Raw genomic sequence first — 16,948 nt, forward strand, 5'->3', positions numbered from 1 at the left:
TCAATATATATATAATATATAAATAATGAAAAGTGTGTGTGTGTGTTTCGAGAGAATCATCTTCTCTTTATTAATTCTTTATACTCTTTTTTTTACACCATTTTTACTTACTTTTTCACCACATACGGTTTTAGCCAATTTTCATTTAACCTTTCAATTTATTTTAATTTTTTAATCTCTCGTGTTACTTTTTTTTACTTTACTTTTACCAAACTATAACCGCCTATTAAAACTGACTGACTTTTTTCTTCTTTTACGGTTTGTTTAAACACCACGAGTGGCGACAGCCGGATCTGCAAATCATAACTTATTTTCTTTCCCCCTTCATTATATTTCTTTTTCTTTAAGAAAAAACCTATCTAACCTTAAATCTCGAATTTTCTTTTATCTTTCGGGACAGACCGACCGCCGTTTAAGCCTACCTATAACATCTATTTACCAATGAAGAGAACACAACTCCTTACCTATTTTTTTTTTTTTTTTTTTTTATGTTTCCTCAAACCGATACCAGATCAAAATCAGAAATAGACTCCCGAGATGACGCTTCCGATGATTCTTTTTGGTTTCTTTTAATTTTAATAGACTTCTTTAGTTAATTTCTATATAATATATACATTTATAAATCTTTTTTTTCCTTTTTCTAAACAATTTTAATTCAACAATATCATCGAGTTAATTGTAAATAACATTCATTTTAAATTAAAAACGAAAATCGCTTTGTTTCTTGACATCTTAATCTTCTTGAGCTGATATCGGTTAGATCGCTCTATATTTTTTTGCTTTTTCTTATTTTTTTTCTTCAATTAATTAATTAATTAGGTACTATTAGAAAAGATCTCCGGACGTTTATTCCGCTTATTTTCTGATTTTTTACATTTATAAACACCTTCAAACGTACCAAAAACCTCCCATTATAACCCTTCAATAATTTTAACCTCACTTTTTAATCAACCATAACCTTATTTTTTTTTCTTTTTTTTATCGTTTATGTCAAACTCGATCCGAGATGAAAAGAGACGCACTATTAGATTAAATTAAGAAAGAAGGAGAGAGCTAATGTTGCGATCAAAAAATTCGTGATAACGAAGATAAAAGAAAGAAAGATAAAAACACGACTAGTTTAAGGGAAATTAGATGGTTAATCGATTAATTTAACAAGAAAAAATTAAAAATAATAATAAACATTTCCAACAATTAATTTAACTTCATTGGGCAGTGTTACCAACTCCGAAAAAAATTTGACTTTGACGTAATCGTAACCTCAAAATAGAATTTAAATAAACAATTTTAATTTCAACAAGATCAAAAGAGATAATATATTTAATAGATTTGAAAGAGAGCAACAACAATCAAATAAAAATTCAAATCAACTCGCGACACAAGACCAGATTTGTAACAAAGATAAAAGATATAAACTTAATGGGCGGAAGAGAGAGATGGAGATACATGACTAGTTTACGTATGGGGTGGGTTGGGATCAAAAAATTTTCTGTTATGGATTAAACCGTAACGAAAAAAAAAATAGGGGGATTAACGAAAAACGAAAATAGTGTTTTAAAAATAGTTAAAAAATAATAATTAAAAATAATCAAAAATAACTCTTTAAATACTCTTTAAATAACCGTCAAAAACCCATAAAACTCGATTTGCCGTCTAAATATTAATAATGAAATTGATTCAACTTTAAACCATCTAGAAACTGCGATTAAAAAAGTGACCTAATCCTGACCTTTCCTTTCTTAATCCTTTTTATTTCATTTTCTCCATTTTCTTATCCTTTTCTTTGTCGTTTTTATTGTTATTGGTATGTTTGGAAAGCTTTAAAGAAGTCAAAGACGCCTCGACGCTATTCTTAACATGTTTTTTGACCTTTGTTTAGTGCTTTATTAGTTAATATTGTTGTTTTTGTTGTTCTTGTTGTTTTGGTTGGTTTTGGTTGGTAATTTTTTAATTTTACTTTAATATATATATTCTTTTTTTTAATTTTTAATTTGTTGATGGTGTTGAACACGGCGCGGCTTCTAAAACATTTACTTCAGGGCCGGACCCGTGTCCTGCGGCGTTCCATTACCCTAAAACAACAAAATTGAGGTTGATTACGATTAAAAGGGGATTAAAGCACCATTGGATGTTCGCCTTGTTGCTGTTGGTGCTGTTGTTGTTTCATTTTGTCGCAATAATCGGCGAGGATGTCACGGAATCGAGGCCAGCTCTTTTCCGGGACGGTAATCGCCGTCCGAAAGTTCGTCTTCACCTCGCTGATGCGCATATAAACGCCCCGCGCATTTTGCCCCACGTCAAAATAGAAGTTTTTGTTGTCGACGTGCAAATGGCGACCCTCGGGCAATTCTTGCCTGTACGTCGCCTCATCGACGCTAAACTCATCCAGCAAATCGGTCAAGGCGTCCCTAAACTCAATCATTCCTTGGGCGGGAATCGCCACCTGACTCCGTGGCCCCCCTCGAGTTATCGTTTGAGATACGCGCAAAAAACGACCCCTCGAGTTCTCTTTTAAATCCAAATAATACCTAAAACACAAATAAATTAATAAAGGCAAAACAAAAAACAAAAAAATCACCTCCGATTATCCTTTAACATCATCTCACTCTTCAATTTACCATCCTCCGGGACGTTATCGGGATTCGGGGGCCCCAGCGACGAATAATAATCGCTGAAAGCGGAGAGGTGGTCACGAAATTCAGCGGCAGTGGTCAGCGCGAGGAAAATTTGGGAGCGACGGCCGTCCGCACCGATCTCGGCCACTTTTATAAAACGACCACGCCGATTTTGCTTCACGTCGAGGTAGAAACGTTTACTCTGGATCTGGAGCATTTTGGTGGCAAGCTCCTGTTCCATCTGCCCCTGTTGACCTACAAATCACAATCAAAATTTAAAAAAAATACAAAAAGAAAAAAGATTGAGGTTATGTTATTACCGGGGTCTCGCCAAAAAGTGATTTTATCAAAAAAATCCATTTTAGCACTAACATTCTCATCAAAAGTGAGTCTAAAAGCAAAATGAATCAGCTTTTGGAATACTAAAATTCTGAGAAACCTTCACTTCGCGTATAATGACTCATTCATTCATTACTTTTTTGAATTTCCCGCCTTGTTAGTGAGTGAACCTAACCTCAATCACAAATTGGGACAAAAGAAGAAAAATTGGGTGAACTTACCCGGGTCGTAGTCCGCATTTCCCTGTTCCATTCCTTGATGGTACTCTGTGGAAAATGAAATCCTTAATTGTTTCTACTTTTTTTAAAATCGAGCAATATTAACCCGCGATTATCACCTTAAACTTCTTTCTTTTTTTTGACAAGTTACCTCTAAGTAAACGTCAAACAACAACAACAAAACTTTTTAATTTTAAATGCGATTTAAACGATTTCCGATCCCGTATGGAAAAACGTTCAATTCGAAACCGATCGGTTATCGCGTGCGCGTCCGATTAAATGAAAACCAAGTGAAAATTGACGAAAAATTTCGATGTCGAATTCATCGGCGGCGGCCATCTTGCTTTAAGAACAAGAAGGTGTTTTGTATGCGTACGAAACGTCAAAACCGAAACGGCGATTTCGTCGGCGTTCGGTGGATTTTTGGGGCCACGGGGGCTTTCTAACGCACGTCAACGTTAACGGGGACGTGACGATGTACGACCGTACTCACTCTGCGAGCTCGAACCTTCATCCCCGCTGCCTATATCGGACATCGCACCAGCGCTCGGCCTTCTGACCCGGTGGGGACTTTCGTACCGACGATCCCAAACGGTTGGTAACGATATTACCAAAACGGATTTTTCTTAAATTATTATAAATTCCCTTTTTATAAGTTCAATTTTCTTATTTTAATTAACAAAGTAATCGAAAACAAATCATAATTTATTTAAATATTAATAATTTATTATTTGATTTTAATATTTATTAAATTTTTTTTTTTAGTGAAGCGCCATCTATTAATTGTTCTCAATAAAGTACATAAAAATAAATTAAATTTAAATAAATAAAATAAAATTTGCATTAAAATTTAAAGTTTGTATCTAAATATAATTAATTAATACATATCAATTGAAATTATTTATTTGATATACATGTTTTATATTAATCATTTTTAATTATTAATTAAAACCTGATTCTCTCAAGTTCACCGACATGCCGATAGATGGCATCTCAAACATATTCGAAAATGCGATTAAATTGAAATTTTCGACGATTTTTAATGTAAATAAAGAAATAAAGTTGATTTTTTAGTTTAATTTTAAATTTTTGTTATTATTAAGTTAAATTTTTGTTTTATTTAAAATTTTTTGTTCACATCTTGGAAAAGATTACACATTCGTCTCATTTAAACAAAACAGTTTATTTTAGATGTAATTAATTCGTAATTATCATAAAATCATTTTAATTACGTATATCATGTTGTAATAGAATCGTTCTTATTTATCAATTAAAACCCAGTTTTCTCGAATTCACCGATAGATGGCATCTCAAAATGTTCAAAAATGAATAAATCGAAATTTTCGACGATTTTTGACGTAAATAATGAAATAAAATCGATTTCGTTAATTTAATTAACAAAGTAATCTAAAACAAATCATAATTTGTTTAAATATTAATAATATTTGATTTTAATATGTTAAATTTTTTTAAATTGAGCGCCATCTATTAATCGTTAAAAATAAATTAAATTTAAATAAATAAAATAAAATTTGTATTAAAATTTAAAGTTTGTATTTAAATATAATTAATTAATATAAGTCAATTGAAATTATTTATTTGATATACATGTTTTACTTAATTACACCATAAATTAACCTAAAACTTAAATAATAAAAAAAATAACAATTACATAATTCATCTTTCAATTCTATATCTCAATTTTATCTTAAACAATAATAATTAATAGACTTAATGTATTACGATTACAAAAAAAGATATTTACATCAATATTTTGCCTCCTAACCTCACTTTTTTTCATTTTTAAGGTTATGTACTTATTATTTTTGTGTTAAAATCAATCGGCCCCTTCTCCCGCTTCAACTTCACCCCCATCCGCGCGCCCATCCACAACCCCCGCCGTATTAACCACCGAGTCATCAATTTGTCCATCTCCGGCTTCTCGAAAAATATCTTGAATCCTCCCTTCAAACTCCATTCGCTTACAAAGCGCGTCCTCGGTTAAATTTTCTTCCGATTGCGATTTGGGGGCTTTCGAAAAATCTTCTTTTACGTTTCTTTGACTCGAATTCTCTTTATTATCGTATGGGGTCACTAAATGTGTGGCGATTAACGATGTACCTCCTTGAATAGCCTTTTTTAGCTTTTCTCCTTTACGCCACAAGATAATTTCTTGCTGTTTGAAGTATCTGCGATCTTCGGTGTCCATTAGGACCAAATTAAGGTAATAACGAACCGAGAATTTCTTGTTAATATCGCGCATCGTTGGAGTTAAATCGTATCCAGCGAGAAAAACGCGAATTGGAATGCTTTCACCTAAAATAATAAATTTTGAGGGATATTTCGCTTTTATTTAAGTCAATCTTTAACCTCGAACTGGGGCACCATCCATAATTTCGTATTTAGCGATCGTTTCGTTTTCTGTAAACATGTTTGGACCTGAACCGGTGGTTTCTCGTTTAATAATCGCTATTTCCATGTGTTTTATTTTAATGCGTACCAAGAGGAAGTAAATTTTTCCTACAATAACGTCTTTTAAATGATATCTGGAAATAAAAAGGTTAATTATGACGAATTTATCTCTTAAATTATTAAATTAACTTGGATTTGTTGTACTCGAATTCAATGTGAAGACAATCCTCGATCCCCACTTCCATTTTAATGGGGTTATTCATCTCGGGGTAACTCGATAAAGTGTGCACGGCCACATCCATTTCTTTAACTAAATCGGCGAGTCTTCGTATAATGGTGACTCGTAAAAAGTATCTCAATTTTACATTTGACCCTGTATACACTTCGAAAGGCTTCTCAACACAGCTAAATTCGAAGGGATAACTCGTGTGTGTGATCATTTCTCCAGGACGGGCCAACTCCTTAACCAAACTAATAAATTCGTGATGATTCCCCCGGTCGTAATACAACTCGATTTGACCAATAAACTCTATTTTAATCCCTTGATGCTCCAACTTGCTCCCCACTTTCTTTAAACTTATATTCACCTTCCCCGAAACCGTTTCGCCATCGTAATACAACAACAATCGATCTTTTTTTCCATCTTCCGTTTTAACCTCGGCCGTTTTCCGTTGATCCTGACCGTCCAAATTGATGTCGATCTCCGCTGATTGTCCGAAACCGAAGAAACTCTTAAAAAAACACGGAAATTTTTAGAAAACATAACCTCACTTTCCGAATTATCGTCGAATTCGCTTATTACCATGCTGATTTTTGAGTGCCTTTTTGCGAGAAGCTGCGAAATTTAGAATTTTTAAACGCTTAAATCGATTTTAAATGATAAAACTAAAGAAATTGAGTATTTTTTTGTGTTCTTGAGGCGTTTTGACAGAATCTGTCAGTTTTTATCTGTCAACACCACCAAAATTGATCTTTAATAAAAAGGAGTAGCAACTGTAATAAATGAAATAAATAAAGAACCCAAATTAATCCCTCTTTTTTTATAGTAACAAAATTTATGATAATAACCAACACAAATTATTCGTTTATTAGTTCCTTTATGATGTTAATTTAAAATGTGAAGATCGTTTATGATTCAAATTTATTTAGGAATTTAATTTAAATTAATTTAACGTATTTGATGAAAAATTTGGAAAGAAAAATTTAAAAAAATAATCGAGGTTGGTAACTTTGCGCATGCGCCTTTTCGGCGCTAACTTTAAGGTGGATATCGACAGCGGCCGACACAATCTGTCAAAAAACCTCAACCGTCGCCGTCAAATTTCGGCTGAAAATGCGGTTTATTTCTATTTAAATCGACTTTATTCAACAAAAATCGCATCGATCACGACCGCGCCGAACGCCACGTTTCGATACATGTTCGAAAAAAACCTTTAAAATCATTCAAAATGGACACGAAACGCAAACTCTCGTAAGTAACCCCAAAAATTCGTCATCGATTCGGAAATATTTATAAAATTATAATTCATATTTATAATATTAATTCGTATTTTGCAGTACCCAGGGTGATTCTCTTTACGAAATCCTCGCTTTACCAAAAACCGCAACCCAAGACGACATTAAAAAAACTTACAGACGTCTTGCCCTTAAATACCATCCAGATAAAAATCCAAATAATCCAGATGCGGCGGAAAAGTTTAAGGAGGTGAATCGAGCTCATACGATCCTTAGCGATTCCACCAAACGGAATATTTACGACAATTACGGCTCGTTAGGGCTTTACATTGCTGAGCAATTCGGTGAAGAGAATGTTAATGCTTATTTCGTGGTTACTTCTACTTGGTGTAAAGTGAGATTTATTCATTATCTTATCTCATAAAGATATTAATCTTTTATAAATAATAATATATATAAATAATTTTTAATTTTAGGCTCTCTTTGTCTTCTGCGGTATAATAACCGGTTGTTATTGTTGCTGTTGCCTCTGCTGTTGTTGCAACTTTTGCTGTGGAAAATGCAAACCAAGGCCTCCAGAAGATACAGGGGATTATCACAACTTGAATGTAAGTTAATTTCAATTAAAAAGTTTATATTTTTTAGTATTGTCGTATTTTTTGTTGTGTGTTAGCTTAATTTGTTTTTATAAATGAAAGATCTAGACTCTAAGGACCTGTTTGAAGGTAATGGGATGCTTTTTAATTATTTAGTGCTTGATTCTTACTCATTTTTTTAACCATTTAGTTTATTTTAATGATTTTTTTTTTAATTTTGAGGTTATATTGTTTCCCTAAGAAAGGTAAGTTAATTAATGTTTTGGGTTTCGTAGACACGAAATATACTATAAATGTTTGTCACTTTTTATTTCTACTACACATCTACATAACCTCAACTATCACTTATTGCTAACTTCACATTCTACTTTTTACAGAAAACTACATTATCTTACAATTAGGCTTTCTTCATCAAGATTTTTTTTGTGTTTTTTAATCGATTTGCTTCATTTAACACATTTTGCTTTGAATTAAGTTATTTTTATTTTATTTTTATTTTTTTTTTTTTTAATTTTTCTCATTGACAGTAGCCGTATTTCTATTTTTTGCAGCGCGAAAACGACTCTGGCCAACCTCGTACTCAACAGCCCCAAAGAAGGGTAAGATTTGTTTCTGTTCCCCCCTAAACGTTTAGTTTTAATGACGTTTTTTTTCTTACTTTGTAATTAACCCCACTTTTTTGCAGGAAGATCTTTCTGATGATGAAGGCGCCGCGCGACCCTCATCTCCTGGGGGCAACAAAACATCCGGTGGGGGGCCGATAACGTCTCAACCGACGCCCACGAAGCAACAGAACGCCCCCGTTTTCGCTATGCCAGCTCCCCCCACTGCTAATGTTGGTGAAAACGCCGCCTTAAACCAAGGGGATCATCCGGTTTACACCCCTGGTAAGAAATGTTGATGAGAAATTAGTTAATTCGATTTTTATGTGTCGTTTTAGGACTAACAAGTACCCCAAATAAGCAATGGTAACGAGAAAGGTAATTTAGAACGATTATAAAGTGGAATGAGTCGGATTGGAAGCGAATGTTGACCCAACACGTCGACTTAGACCCTTACTTTATTCCTTACCAAACCGTTAGTACCATAATTTAACAGTATTTTGTTCTTTTCGTTTACTTTTTATAGGTTATGTTCTTTTTTTGTTTACAATTTCGTTTTGTTAAGACTTGGGGGTTAATTTTTTTCTAAGTAGATGGATTTTAAGTAAAACAAATAATATTTTCGATTGTGATTTCGCTAATTTTGATGTAAATATTTAAGTTTTTATTCTAAGATCGTTTTGCAAGTCTTCAAACGACTTATCGAAGTACATATTGATTATAAATATATATATAATATGAATTAGGAGGTAATTCGAGTTTTAGCCTACGAGTTATAAGTAAATTCTAATTAAAACGAACGATATTCCGATTTAAAACTGTATTTATTGATGTCTAAATAGACTAAATAACGATTTTTTGAGGTTATAACCAGTTTAATAACGATTTATAGAAAGGAAATTGGTTGTAACTTAAAATTACTATTACTACATTAATTTCGTTGGTTTTAATATATCATTAACCAAAATCTTATTATTTTGGGTTTTATTCAATAACCTAAAATAAACCTAACCTCACATTTCACCAAATTCTATTTCTCCACTTCCTTAAATTATATTTTAATAATTTAATTAATCAATTTAAATCCAAAACTTGATACATTAATTAATAATAATTCAAATTATTATTATATTTTATTATTATTACATTAATAAAAAATGTCGATGAGCTTAAGTTGGTTAGAAATCACCATGGTAACGGCAGGTTGCAAACTTTTAAACAAAAAGTTATTTTAGTCACCAAATTTTCCTAGAATTTTCTGCCGATGTAATAAGAAATAAAACTAAACTAGAAATTGTCTCAAAATTTCTAGTTTTATTTCTAACACGAAATTAAATAAAATTTTTTTTTAATGGAACCTCAAAAAATGTCACTTGAAATAGACTTAAAGGAGATAACGCCATCTATTGGAAAAAATCTAAAAGTAATTTATAACTATCTTCTCATCATGTCAAATATTTTAACGTAATTTAAAACCATGAGAAACGCGAATTACGATTTGATTTTTTTGGTATAACGTGTATAAGTGGCTAAAACGGACTTCTATGGCGCAAATTTCTTTTCTAAAACTGATTGAGTTACAAATTTTTTTTATGAAACGTCAAAAAAAAGGTCATTTGAAAAAGTGAGGTTAGGTTGTGTTTGAAAAGTGAGATTAGAACCTCAAGAGACTTATTGATTATAAAATAAGAGGTAATTCGAGTTTTAGCCTACGAGTTCTAATTCTAATTAAAACGAACGATATTCCGATTTAAAACTGTATTTATTGATGTCGAAATAGATTAAATAACGATTTTTTGAGGTTATAACCAGATAAATAATGATTTATAGAAACGAAATTGGTTACAACTTAAAATTACGCATTAATTTAGTTGGTTTTAATATATCATTAACCAAAATCTTATCATTTTGGGTTTTATTCAATAACCTAAAATAAACCTAACCTCACATATCACCAAATTCTATTTCTCCACTTCCTTAATGAGTTTGGGGTAATTATATTTTAGATTATTAATAATTTAAATCCAAAACTTAAATACATTAATTAATATTTAAAATTAAATCAAGCACGTGGTAACTTTTAGCATTCAACAGTTGGTAGTGAATTTACCAGTTTAATACGCGTGTTAATAAATCACGTTCGAATCGTGTTTTGAATCCAAAAAATCGTTTTAAATATTGAAGATCGATTAAAATTGTCGATTAAAACGAAAAAGAAAGATTTTGTGAAAATAAAAAATGTTTGGCAAACCGGCTTTTATGGGTAGAGCAGAGTGACGTTCGCGCACGCGCCTTCACACCGATCAGAGAGCGACCGAAAACGTACGGCGCGCGGGGCAACAAAGAGAGCGACGACGACAAAATTCCGCCATTTTGCTAAAGTGAGATAGACGGTCGTGTTTTCGGGAGATATCACGTTGATTTGGGGCCCCCGGAGGCCCGATTGCGCACGTTACGGACGCTGGTGATGTTCCGGAAGCGATTCTCGGGCGGTTGAAGCTGGTTCGACGGCGCCTCGCGGCCCCAACATTCACCGACTCGGACGGATCGACGGCGTCACCGACGAAGGTTAACTCTAACTTCATCTCTCGTCGTCGTCGTCAGTAAGTTTTGTCTTCTTTGTTACTTTATCGTCTTATTTCATTTTAGTTTTAGTTTTGTGTCTTTGTTGTGTTGGAAAGAGATCATTTTTTTAACGGAAAGATTTTTTTTGCAATTTTAGTTTTAGATTTTTTGGAGGTTAGTTTTTTTTTAATGGGCGACTTTTTTCTCGTCGCTTTTTTTTAAGTACGACTGGTACAAATAAGTGATTTTATTTTTTTTTTGTTTAGTACCAACTAAACTTTAATTACCAACTATCTTCGCGATTGTTTACCATTTAATTTAAACAAACTCATTTTAGTGTCTCACTTCACGTTTGTTTACTAATTTAAATTTTTTTTGCAGGTTTTCTTAATTTTTTTTTTAGATACGACTTAAATTACGCAAAATGTTCGATCCAAATTCGATGACCACCCAACAAAATCAAATATACACCCAACAGCCGCAAGATAAACCGGATAAATCGCAGGATTTAACCCCAAAAACGCAGCAACAACAGCAACAGGTGCAACAACAATCGCAACAAACGCAACAATTTCCGTCGTTTTGTTACGCGAACGTCAACATGATCCACAAGCTGGATCAGCCGCACAATTCGACGGTTAATATGTCGCAATTATCCGACGAAAAATGTTACATAACCCAACCGTTTAGTTACAATTACGCCTTGGTCAATCAAATGAACACCATCACGTTTAAATGCGAAATTTGCGGTTTAGTTTTCACGCATCTCACACTGCTGAATCATCACAAACGCGTCCATCAGCAAGAACAAGGCGCTCAACAGCAGCAACAAACGCAACAAATCACCGTGCAAGTGCAACAACAGCCCCAGCAGATACAAATTGTTTCAGCGGATCGAATTCGATTTGGTTGCGAGGAATGCGGGATGACTTTTGGGACGCAAGCGGATTTAAAAACGCATAAAATGACGGTCCATCAACAAACGAACCCCGGGCAGGGACAAATTCAGCAGCAACCAGGTCAACAGCAACCTCAGCAACCCCAACAGCAACAACAACAGCAACCGGGACAACAAAATACGTTGAAAATAAAGAATTGCGAAACGTGTGGGGCTCCACTTCCGCAAGACACCAATAAAAAACGCGCTGTTATGAAGGTAAATGTAGTTTTAGTTTTATTTCTAACGCAAAATTAAAAAAAAATTAATAAAAAAAGTGTTTTATAACGAAATGTCAAAAAATGTCCATGATGGTTAGAAATCACCATGGTAACGGCAGGGTTGAAAACTTTTAAACAAAAAATTATTTTAGTCAATAAATTTTCGAACTTTCCTGTCAATGTAATAAGAAATAAAACTAAAACTAAAAATTTTCTAGTTTTAGTTTTATTTCTAACGCAAACTTAAATCAAATTTTTTTTTAATGAAACGTCAAAAATGTCACTTATAAAAGACGCTTAGGGTTAGCGCCATCTAGTGAGTTTTTGTAACATTAATTAATGTTTTTTTTAATAACTTTTTATTGAATTTTGGTTATAGTAGCGCTTAATTACATCGAAAATCATTGGCATAACCTCAAAATTTCTTGTTTTAGTTTTATTTCTAACCCAAAATGAGTTAAAACATTTTTTAATGAAACGTCAAAAAATGTCACTTGAAAAAGACGCTTTTGAGATAGCGCCATCTGTTGGAAAACTTCTAAAAGACGTAATTTGTAACTATCTTCTTATCATGTCAAATATTGTAACCTAATTTAAAACCACGAAAAACGCGAATCATCGTTTGATTTTTTTTTGGTTTAACGTGTACGAGTGACTAAAACAAACTTCAATGACGCAAATTTCTTTTCTAAAACTGAGTTACACAATTTTTTAATGAAACGTCAAAAAAAATGTCATTTAAAAAAGTGAGGTTAGGTTGTGTTTGAAAAGTGAGATTCATCATTTTCTAGCACAACTTTAAACCAACACGGCCGTAAATTTTCTTTTTAAATTAAATTGTTAATTTTAATTCGTTTTAGGTGAAATGCGAAACTTGTTTAAGCGCCGAATCAATTCAACCTCAAATTTTATTTGTGGCCGCAGCTCCGGATTCTTCAACAACGGTCAAATTCGAAGAATCGACGCAAACCCAGCAGCAACAACAACAACAGCAGCAGCAACAGCAACAATCGCAGCAACAAACGACCAATTTGGGTTCGCAAAATTCGATTCCGATAGGCGTCAAAAATAATCACCCGGTGAAACGACGCGGTGTCGCTTCCGTTACGAAATGCACCAAGTGTAACGGTTCGGGAATTATTTTTATAGGTGGTGCGAAAAACCAACAGAACAACGTTGACAAACCGTTCCACTGTAACATTTGCAACGGGAGTTTTTCGCGGTACTCGTCGCTTTGGTCGCATAAGAGACTGCATACAGGCGAGAAGAACTTTAAGTGCAATATCTGCGGGTTGGCGTTTGCGAAGGCTGCGTATTTGAAAAATCATTCGAGGATCCATACCGGGGAGAAGCCGTATCGGTGTAATGTATGCGGGATGCAATTTTCGCAAAGTCCGCATTTAAAAAATCATGAAAGGATACATTCGGGGGAGAGACCATATGTTTGTGAGGTAAAAAAATCTAAATTAAAATGTTTTTATTTTTGTAGGTTAAAAAAATTTTATTTTGACAACTGTCAATTCAAATAATTGAAAGGTAACTAATTTCACATTGGTGATCTATAACCTTAAAAATTTCTTTATAAAACTTTTTTTTTTGTATTCAATCATTTTTAAATTGCATACTATGGAATAACAAAGTTTATGTGGTGCGTCAAGCCAGATGACTTCTTATGAAACGCTAAAATTAAAAAAAAAGTTTTATAACGATATGTCATAAAATGTCGATGAGGTTAAATTGGTTATAAATCACCATAGTAACGGCAGGGTTGGCAACTTTTAAACCAAAAATTATTTTAGTCACAAAATTTTCGTACTTTTCTGCTGATGCAATAAGAAATAAAATTAAAACTAGAAATTTTGTAGGTTGAAATTTCTAGTTTTAGTTTTATTTCTAACTTAAAATAAGTTAAATACATTTTTTTTTTTGAAACGTAAAAAAAGGTCATTTGAAAAGACGCGTAGGAGGTAGCGCCATCTAGTGAGATTTAGTAACATTAATTAATATTTTTTTAATAACTTTTTATTGAATTTTGGTTATAGTAGCGCTTAATTAAATCGAAAAGCATCGGCATAACCTCAAAATTTCTAGTTTTAGTTTTATTTCTAACTCAAAATGAGTTAAATACATTTTTTTTAATGAAACGTCAAATAAAAATGTCATTTGAAAAAGTGAGGTTAGGTTGTGTTTGAAAAGTGAGGTTAGAACCTCAACATCATTTTCTAGCACAACTTTAAACCAACACGGCCGTTTTCGAAGATATCGGCCGTCCCCGGCCATCGCGGGCTCTAAAACATTGATTTTTGACTCGTATTTGTGAAAATGAACATTTGTATCCTCGGGGGGCGGCCGACGTCTTCGAAGTCGGCCGAGTTTACTTTTTATAGTTGTGACTTTTTATGAATCGCTAAAATTATTTTTTATGAAACGTCAAAAAAAACGTCATTTGCAAAAGTAAGGTTAGGTTGTGTTGTAATTCATTAAAAAAGTTTAATGTACTTACTCTGTCTTAAAAACGGATCTTTCAGCTTCATTTAATGCAAAAATTGTTTAATATAATTATTGAAAAACGTTCTTTTGGTTTTTTTAAAAGATGGTGCTAATATCCAAGAAAATAAGATAATCTATCTTTGTAGGTTAGAAAAATTTTACATTGTCAACTGTCATTTGGAATAATTAACATGAAGTGTGATTCACACATTCGCCAACTTCACATCATTAAAAAACTGTTTATAAAATTGTTTATTCGACGACACAGAAAAACTTGCTTCATAAAACTGTTTATTTTATTATTTTTTTCTTGTATTCATTCACATTTAAATTGCGTACTATGTAATAACAAAGAAAATAACATAATAAAACTTTGTAGGTTAGAAAAATTTTACATTGACAACTGTCACTTGAAATAATTGACATGAATTGTTTTCACCAACTTCACATCTTTAACCATAACCTTAAAAAAAATTTTAAAATTGTTTATTTACCTTATTTCTTTTTTAGGTTTGCGATAAATCTTTTGCACGTCACTCAACACTTTGGAATCACCGACGAATCCACACCGGTGAAAAACCATATCGTTGCGACATTTGCGGTTCATGTTTCAACCAAGCGACCCATTTAAAAAATCACGCAAAAGTCCATTCAGGTGAAAAACCATTTAAATGTGACATTTGCTCGGTGGGATTTTCAGATCGCTTCGCTTTAAAACGTCACAGGAACATCCACGAGAAATATGGTCGAACGAAACCGAACAGCGTCGTGGTTCAGCAACAAAATCAAGATCCAAACAGTGTCGGTGTCGATAACGCGTCCGATGCGACGCAAGGGGGCGCAAACGGCGACGCTACCGGTGGTTTACAACAAGATGTGGTGAATAATACGGATGGGACTGACGATATGGTCGTTGAAAGCAAATACGAGGAGGGAAAGTACGAGGTTTCTGATGGCACGGTGGAAATTGGGGAAGAAATTGGGGAAATGACGGAGTTGCACGTTCAATTATCGTAATTAGAGGAGAAGATGGGGAAAAGTGAATTTGAGGGAAACAGTGATTCGAAAATGAAGGGATTGGACCGGAAGAGACGCAAAATTAAGAAACGAAGAGATAATTTTTTTGTTTTTGAAAATTTAAGGTTGTATTTTATTTTTATTCTGTTAATCCGATTTTGCGGATCTTTTTCGTTTACCGAATTGATTAATTTTTAAATGAAATGTGTAGGAGACCTACGAAAAGAAGAATTTATCATTGAAGAAAGAAAAAAGGTTTTATTTTGAATTAGAAATTGGATTTTCTTTTTCATTTTCTTTTATATATACTTTTTATTACTAAAATCACTATTAATTTTCTTTGGTTATCCTTGTAAATAGACTAAAAGAACTGGAAAAAAAGAAATTATCAAATTTTATATATCATTGAAGAGACAAAAAACGGAGGATAATGAAAGATTGAAAATAAAAAAATTGATGCAGTTAGATTATCATAATAAATTACGTTATTACTAAAAGTTAGGTTAAGTAGAAGTGTACATATAGAGGCGGACGATTTATAGTAAGCTTGTAATGAGTAATTAAAGATAAATGAGTGATAATGAGGGATATAAGGTGAGAAAAAGCCGATTACAAGCTAAAACGATGAGAAGCAATTGAAAATTAACACGAATAAAAAAAATTTGTTTAAAAACATTCATGTAATTTACTTTTCCAGTCATTTTTCTCCTATATCTTAGATTTTATTCGTTAATTTTGATACAATCATGTTTTTTTTTAAGCTAGGAAAGAATCAAAGAGAATTTTGGAGTTCAGTAAATAAATCACTTTAATTTGGAGAGCAATGTTTAAGAAGGTGGAAATTAAAAATGAAGATGAAAAAATTAACACAGATGGATGTGGTCCCCATCAACTTTTTTTATTTTATTAAACTATAAAGTATCAAGGGATAACCTCAAAATGACTCTTGTCACTTTTAGGGTGCGTTCTAAAGGTTCTAAATTTACAGTTAACAAGTTAGGTTATGTTTAGAAAAATGCACAACAATTTTTACAACGCAATAACAACTAATCTTGTCTAATATACTTACTTTGTCTTAAAAATGGATCTTTCACCTTCATTTAATGCGAAAATTGTTTAATATAATTGTTATAAAACGTTCTTTTGATGCAACAAGTGATTTTTTTTAAAGGTGTCGGGCGTGTTGATAAATCACCATGGTAACGGCAGGTTGGAAACTTTTAAACAAAAAAATATTTATGTCAAAATTTTCCTATTATAGTTCTAGTGCAAGTGTTAGTTCTAGTTTTAATTGTTATTCAGCGCTAAGTTGTATATTTTTAAGTTTCGGGTTTAGCCCTGTGTCTTCAGACGCTGAATGTTAGGTAAGGTTAGTTTTGTTTACAAACATTAATTATACCATGAAGTATTCTTTGGCAATTAGTAATGGCAATTATAGCGTGAAGTTTTCTTTTGTAATGTCAATTATAGCGTGAAGGAAT

The 16,948-nt window shown here is 32.7% G+C and overlaps 4 protein-coding genes across 9 annotated transcripts; 2 read left to right on the forward strand and 2 right to left on the reverse strand.

The window, feature by feature from the left end:
* Nucleotides 1-1,990: 1,990 nt before the first annotated feature.
* LOC111415348 (Purine-rich binding protein-alpha) lies at nt 1,991-3,770 on the reverse strand. Of its 4 annotated transcripts, none has more exons than XM_023046978.2 (5): nt 3,666-3,770; nt 3,176-3,220; nt 2,579-2,870; nt 2,123-2,528; nt 1,991-2,072 (listed from the first exon to the last, which is right to left on the reverse strand). In XM_023046978.2, exons 1-5 carry the CDS (start codon nt 3,706-3,708, stop codon nt 2,031-2,033), a joined length of 828 nt encoding a protein of 275 aa, XP_022902746.1. In that variant the 5' UTR covers nt 3,709-3,770; the 3' UTR covers nt 1,991-2,030. The 4 variants fall into 4 exon arrangements, with proteins under 4 accessions (XP_022902746.1, XP_022902747.1, XP_022902750.1 ...); XM_023046979.2 differs by having other exon boundaries at nt 3,279-3,699; XM_023046982.2 differs by having other exon boundaries at nt 3,324-3,690.
* A 983-nt stretch (nt 3,771-4,753) lies between these two features.
* Nucleotides 4,754-6,555, reverse strand: LOC111415398 (vacuolar protein sorting 26). The gene is made up of 4 exons (XM_023047080.2): nt 6,387-6,555; nt 5,774-6,315; nt 5,543-5,718; nt 4,754-5,488 (listed from the first exon to the last, which is right to left on the reverse strand). The coding sequence occupies exons 1-4, from the start codon at nt 6,387-6,389 to the stop codon at nt 5,010-5,012; spliced, it is 1,200 nt and encodes a 399-aa protein (XP_022902848.1). The 5' UTR covers nt 6,390-6,555; the 3' UTR covers nt 4,754-5,009.
* A 290-nt stretch (nt 6,556-6,845) lies between these two features.
* On the forward strand, nt 6,846-9,209 carry LOC111415399 (Cysteine string protein). 2 transcript variants are annotated; one of them, XM_023047081.2, is made up of 6 exons: nt 6,846-7,055; nt 7,142-7,433; nt 7,516-7,647; nt 8,187-8,234; nt 8,321-8,522; nt 8,576-9,209. In XM_023047081.2, the coding sequence occupies exons 1-6, from the start codon at nt 7,033-7,035 to the stop codon at nt 8,605-8,607; spliced, it is 729 nt and encodes a 242-aa protein (XP_022902849.1). In that variant the 5' UTR covers nt 6,846-7,032; the 3' UTR covers nt 8,608-9,209. The 2 variants fall into 2 exon arrangements, with proteins under 2 accessions (XP_022902849.1, XP_022902850.1); XM_023047082.2 differs by lacking the exon at nt 8,187-8,234.
* Nucleotides 9,210-10,385: 1,176 nt separating this feature from the next.
* LOC111415397 (transcription factor Clamp-like) lies at nt 10,386-16,142 on the forward strand. 2 transcript variants are annotated; one of them, XM_023047077.2, is made up of 4 exons: nt 10,386-10,840; nt 11,184-11,958; nt 12,821-13,411; nt 14,961-16,142. In XM_023047077.2, exons 2-4 carry the CDS (start codon nt 11,227-11,229, stop codon nt 15,465-15,467), a joined length of 1,830 nt encoding a protein of 609 aa, XP_022902845.2. In that variant the 5' UTR covers nt 10,386-10,840; nt 11,184-11,226; the 3' UTR covers nt 15,468-16,142. The 2 variants fall into 2 exon arrangements, with proteins under 2 accessions (XP_022902845.2, XP_071057269.1); XM_071201168.1 differs by lacking the exon at nt 10,386-10,840 and adding an exon at nt 10,959-10,976.
* The last annotated feature ends 806 nt before the right edge of the window (nt 16,143-16,948 follow it).

The sequence above is a fragment of the Onthophagus taurus genome, unplaced genomic scaffold, assembly GCF_036711975.1.
Source record: "Onthophagus taurus isolate NC unplaced genomic scaffold, IU_Otau_3.0 ScKx7SY_16, whole genome shotgun sequence".
In the NCBI taxonomy this organism is placed as follows: Eukaryota; Metazoa; Arthropoda; class Insecta; order Coleoptera; family Scarabaeidae; genus Onthophagus; species Onthophagus taurus.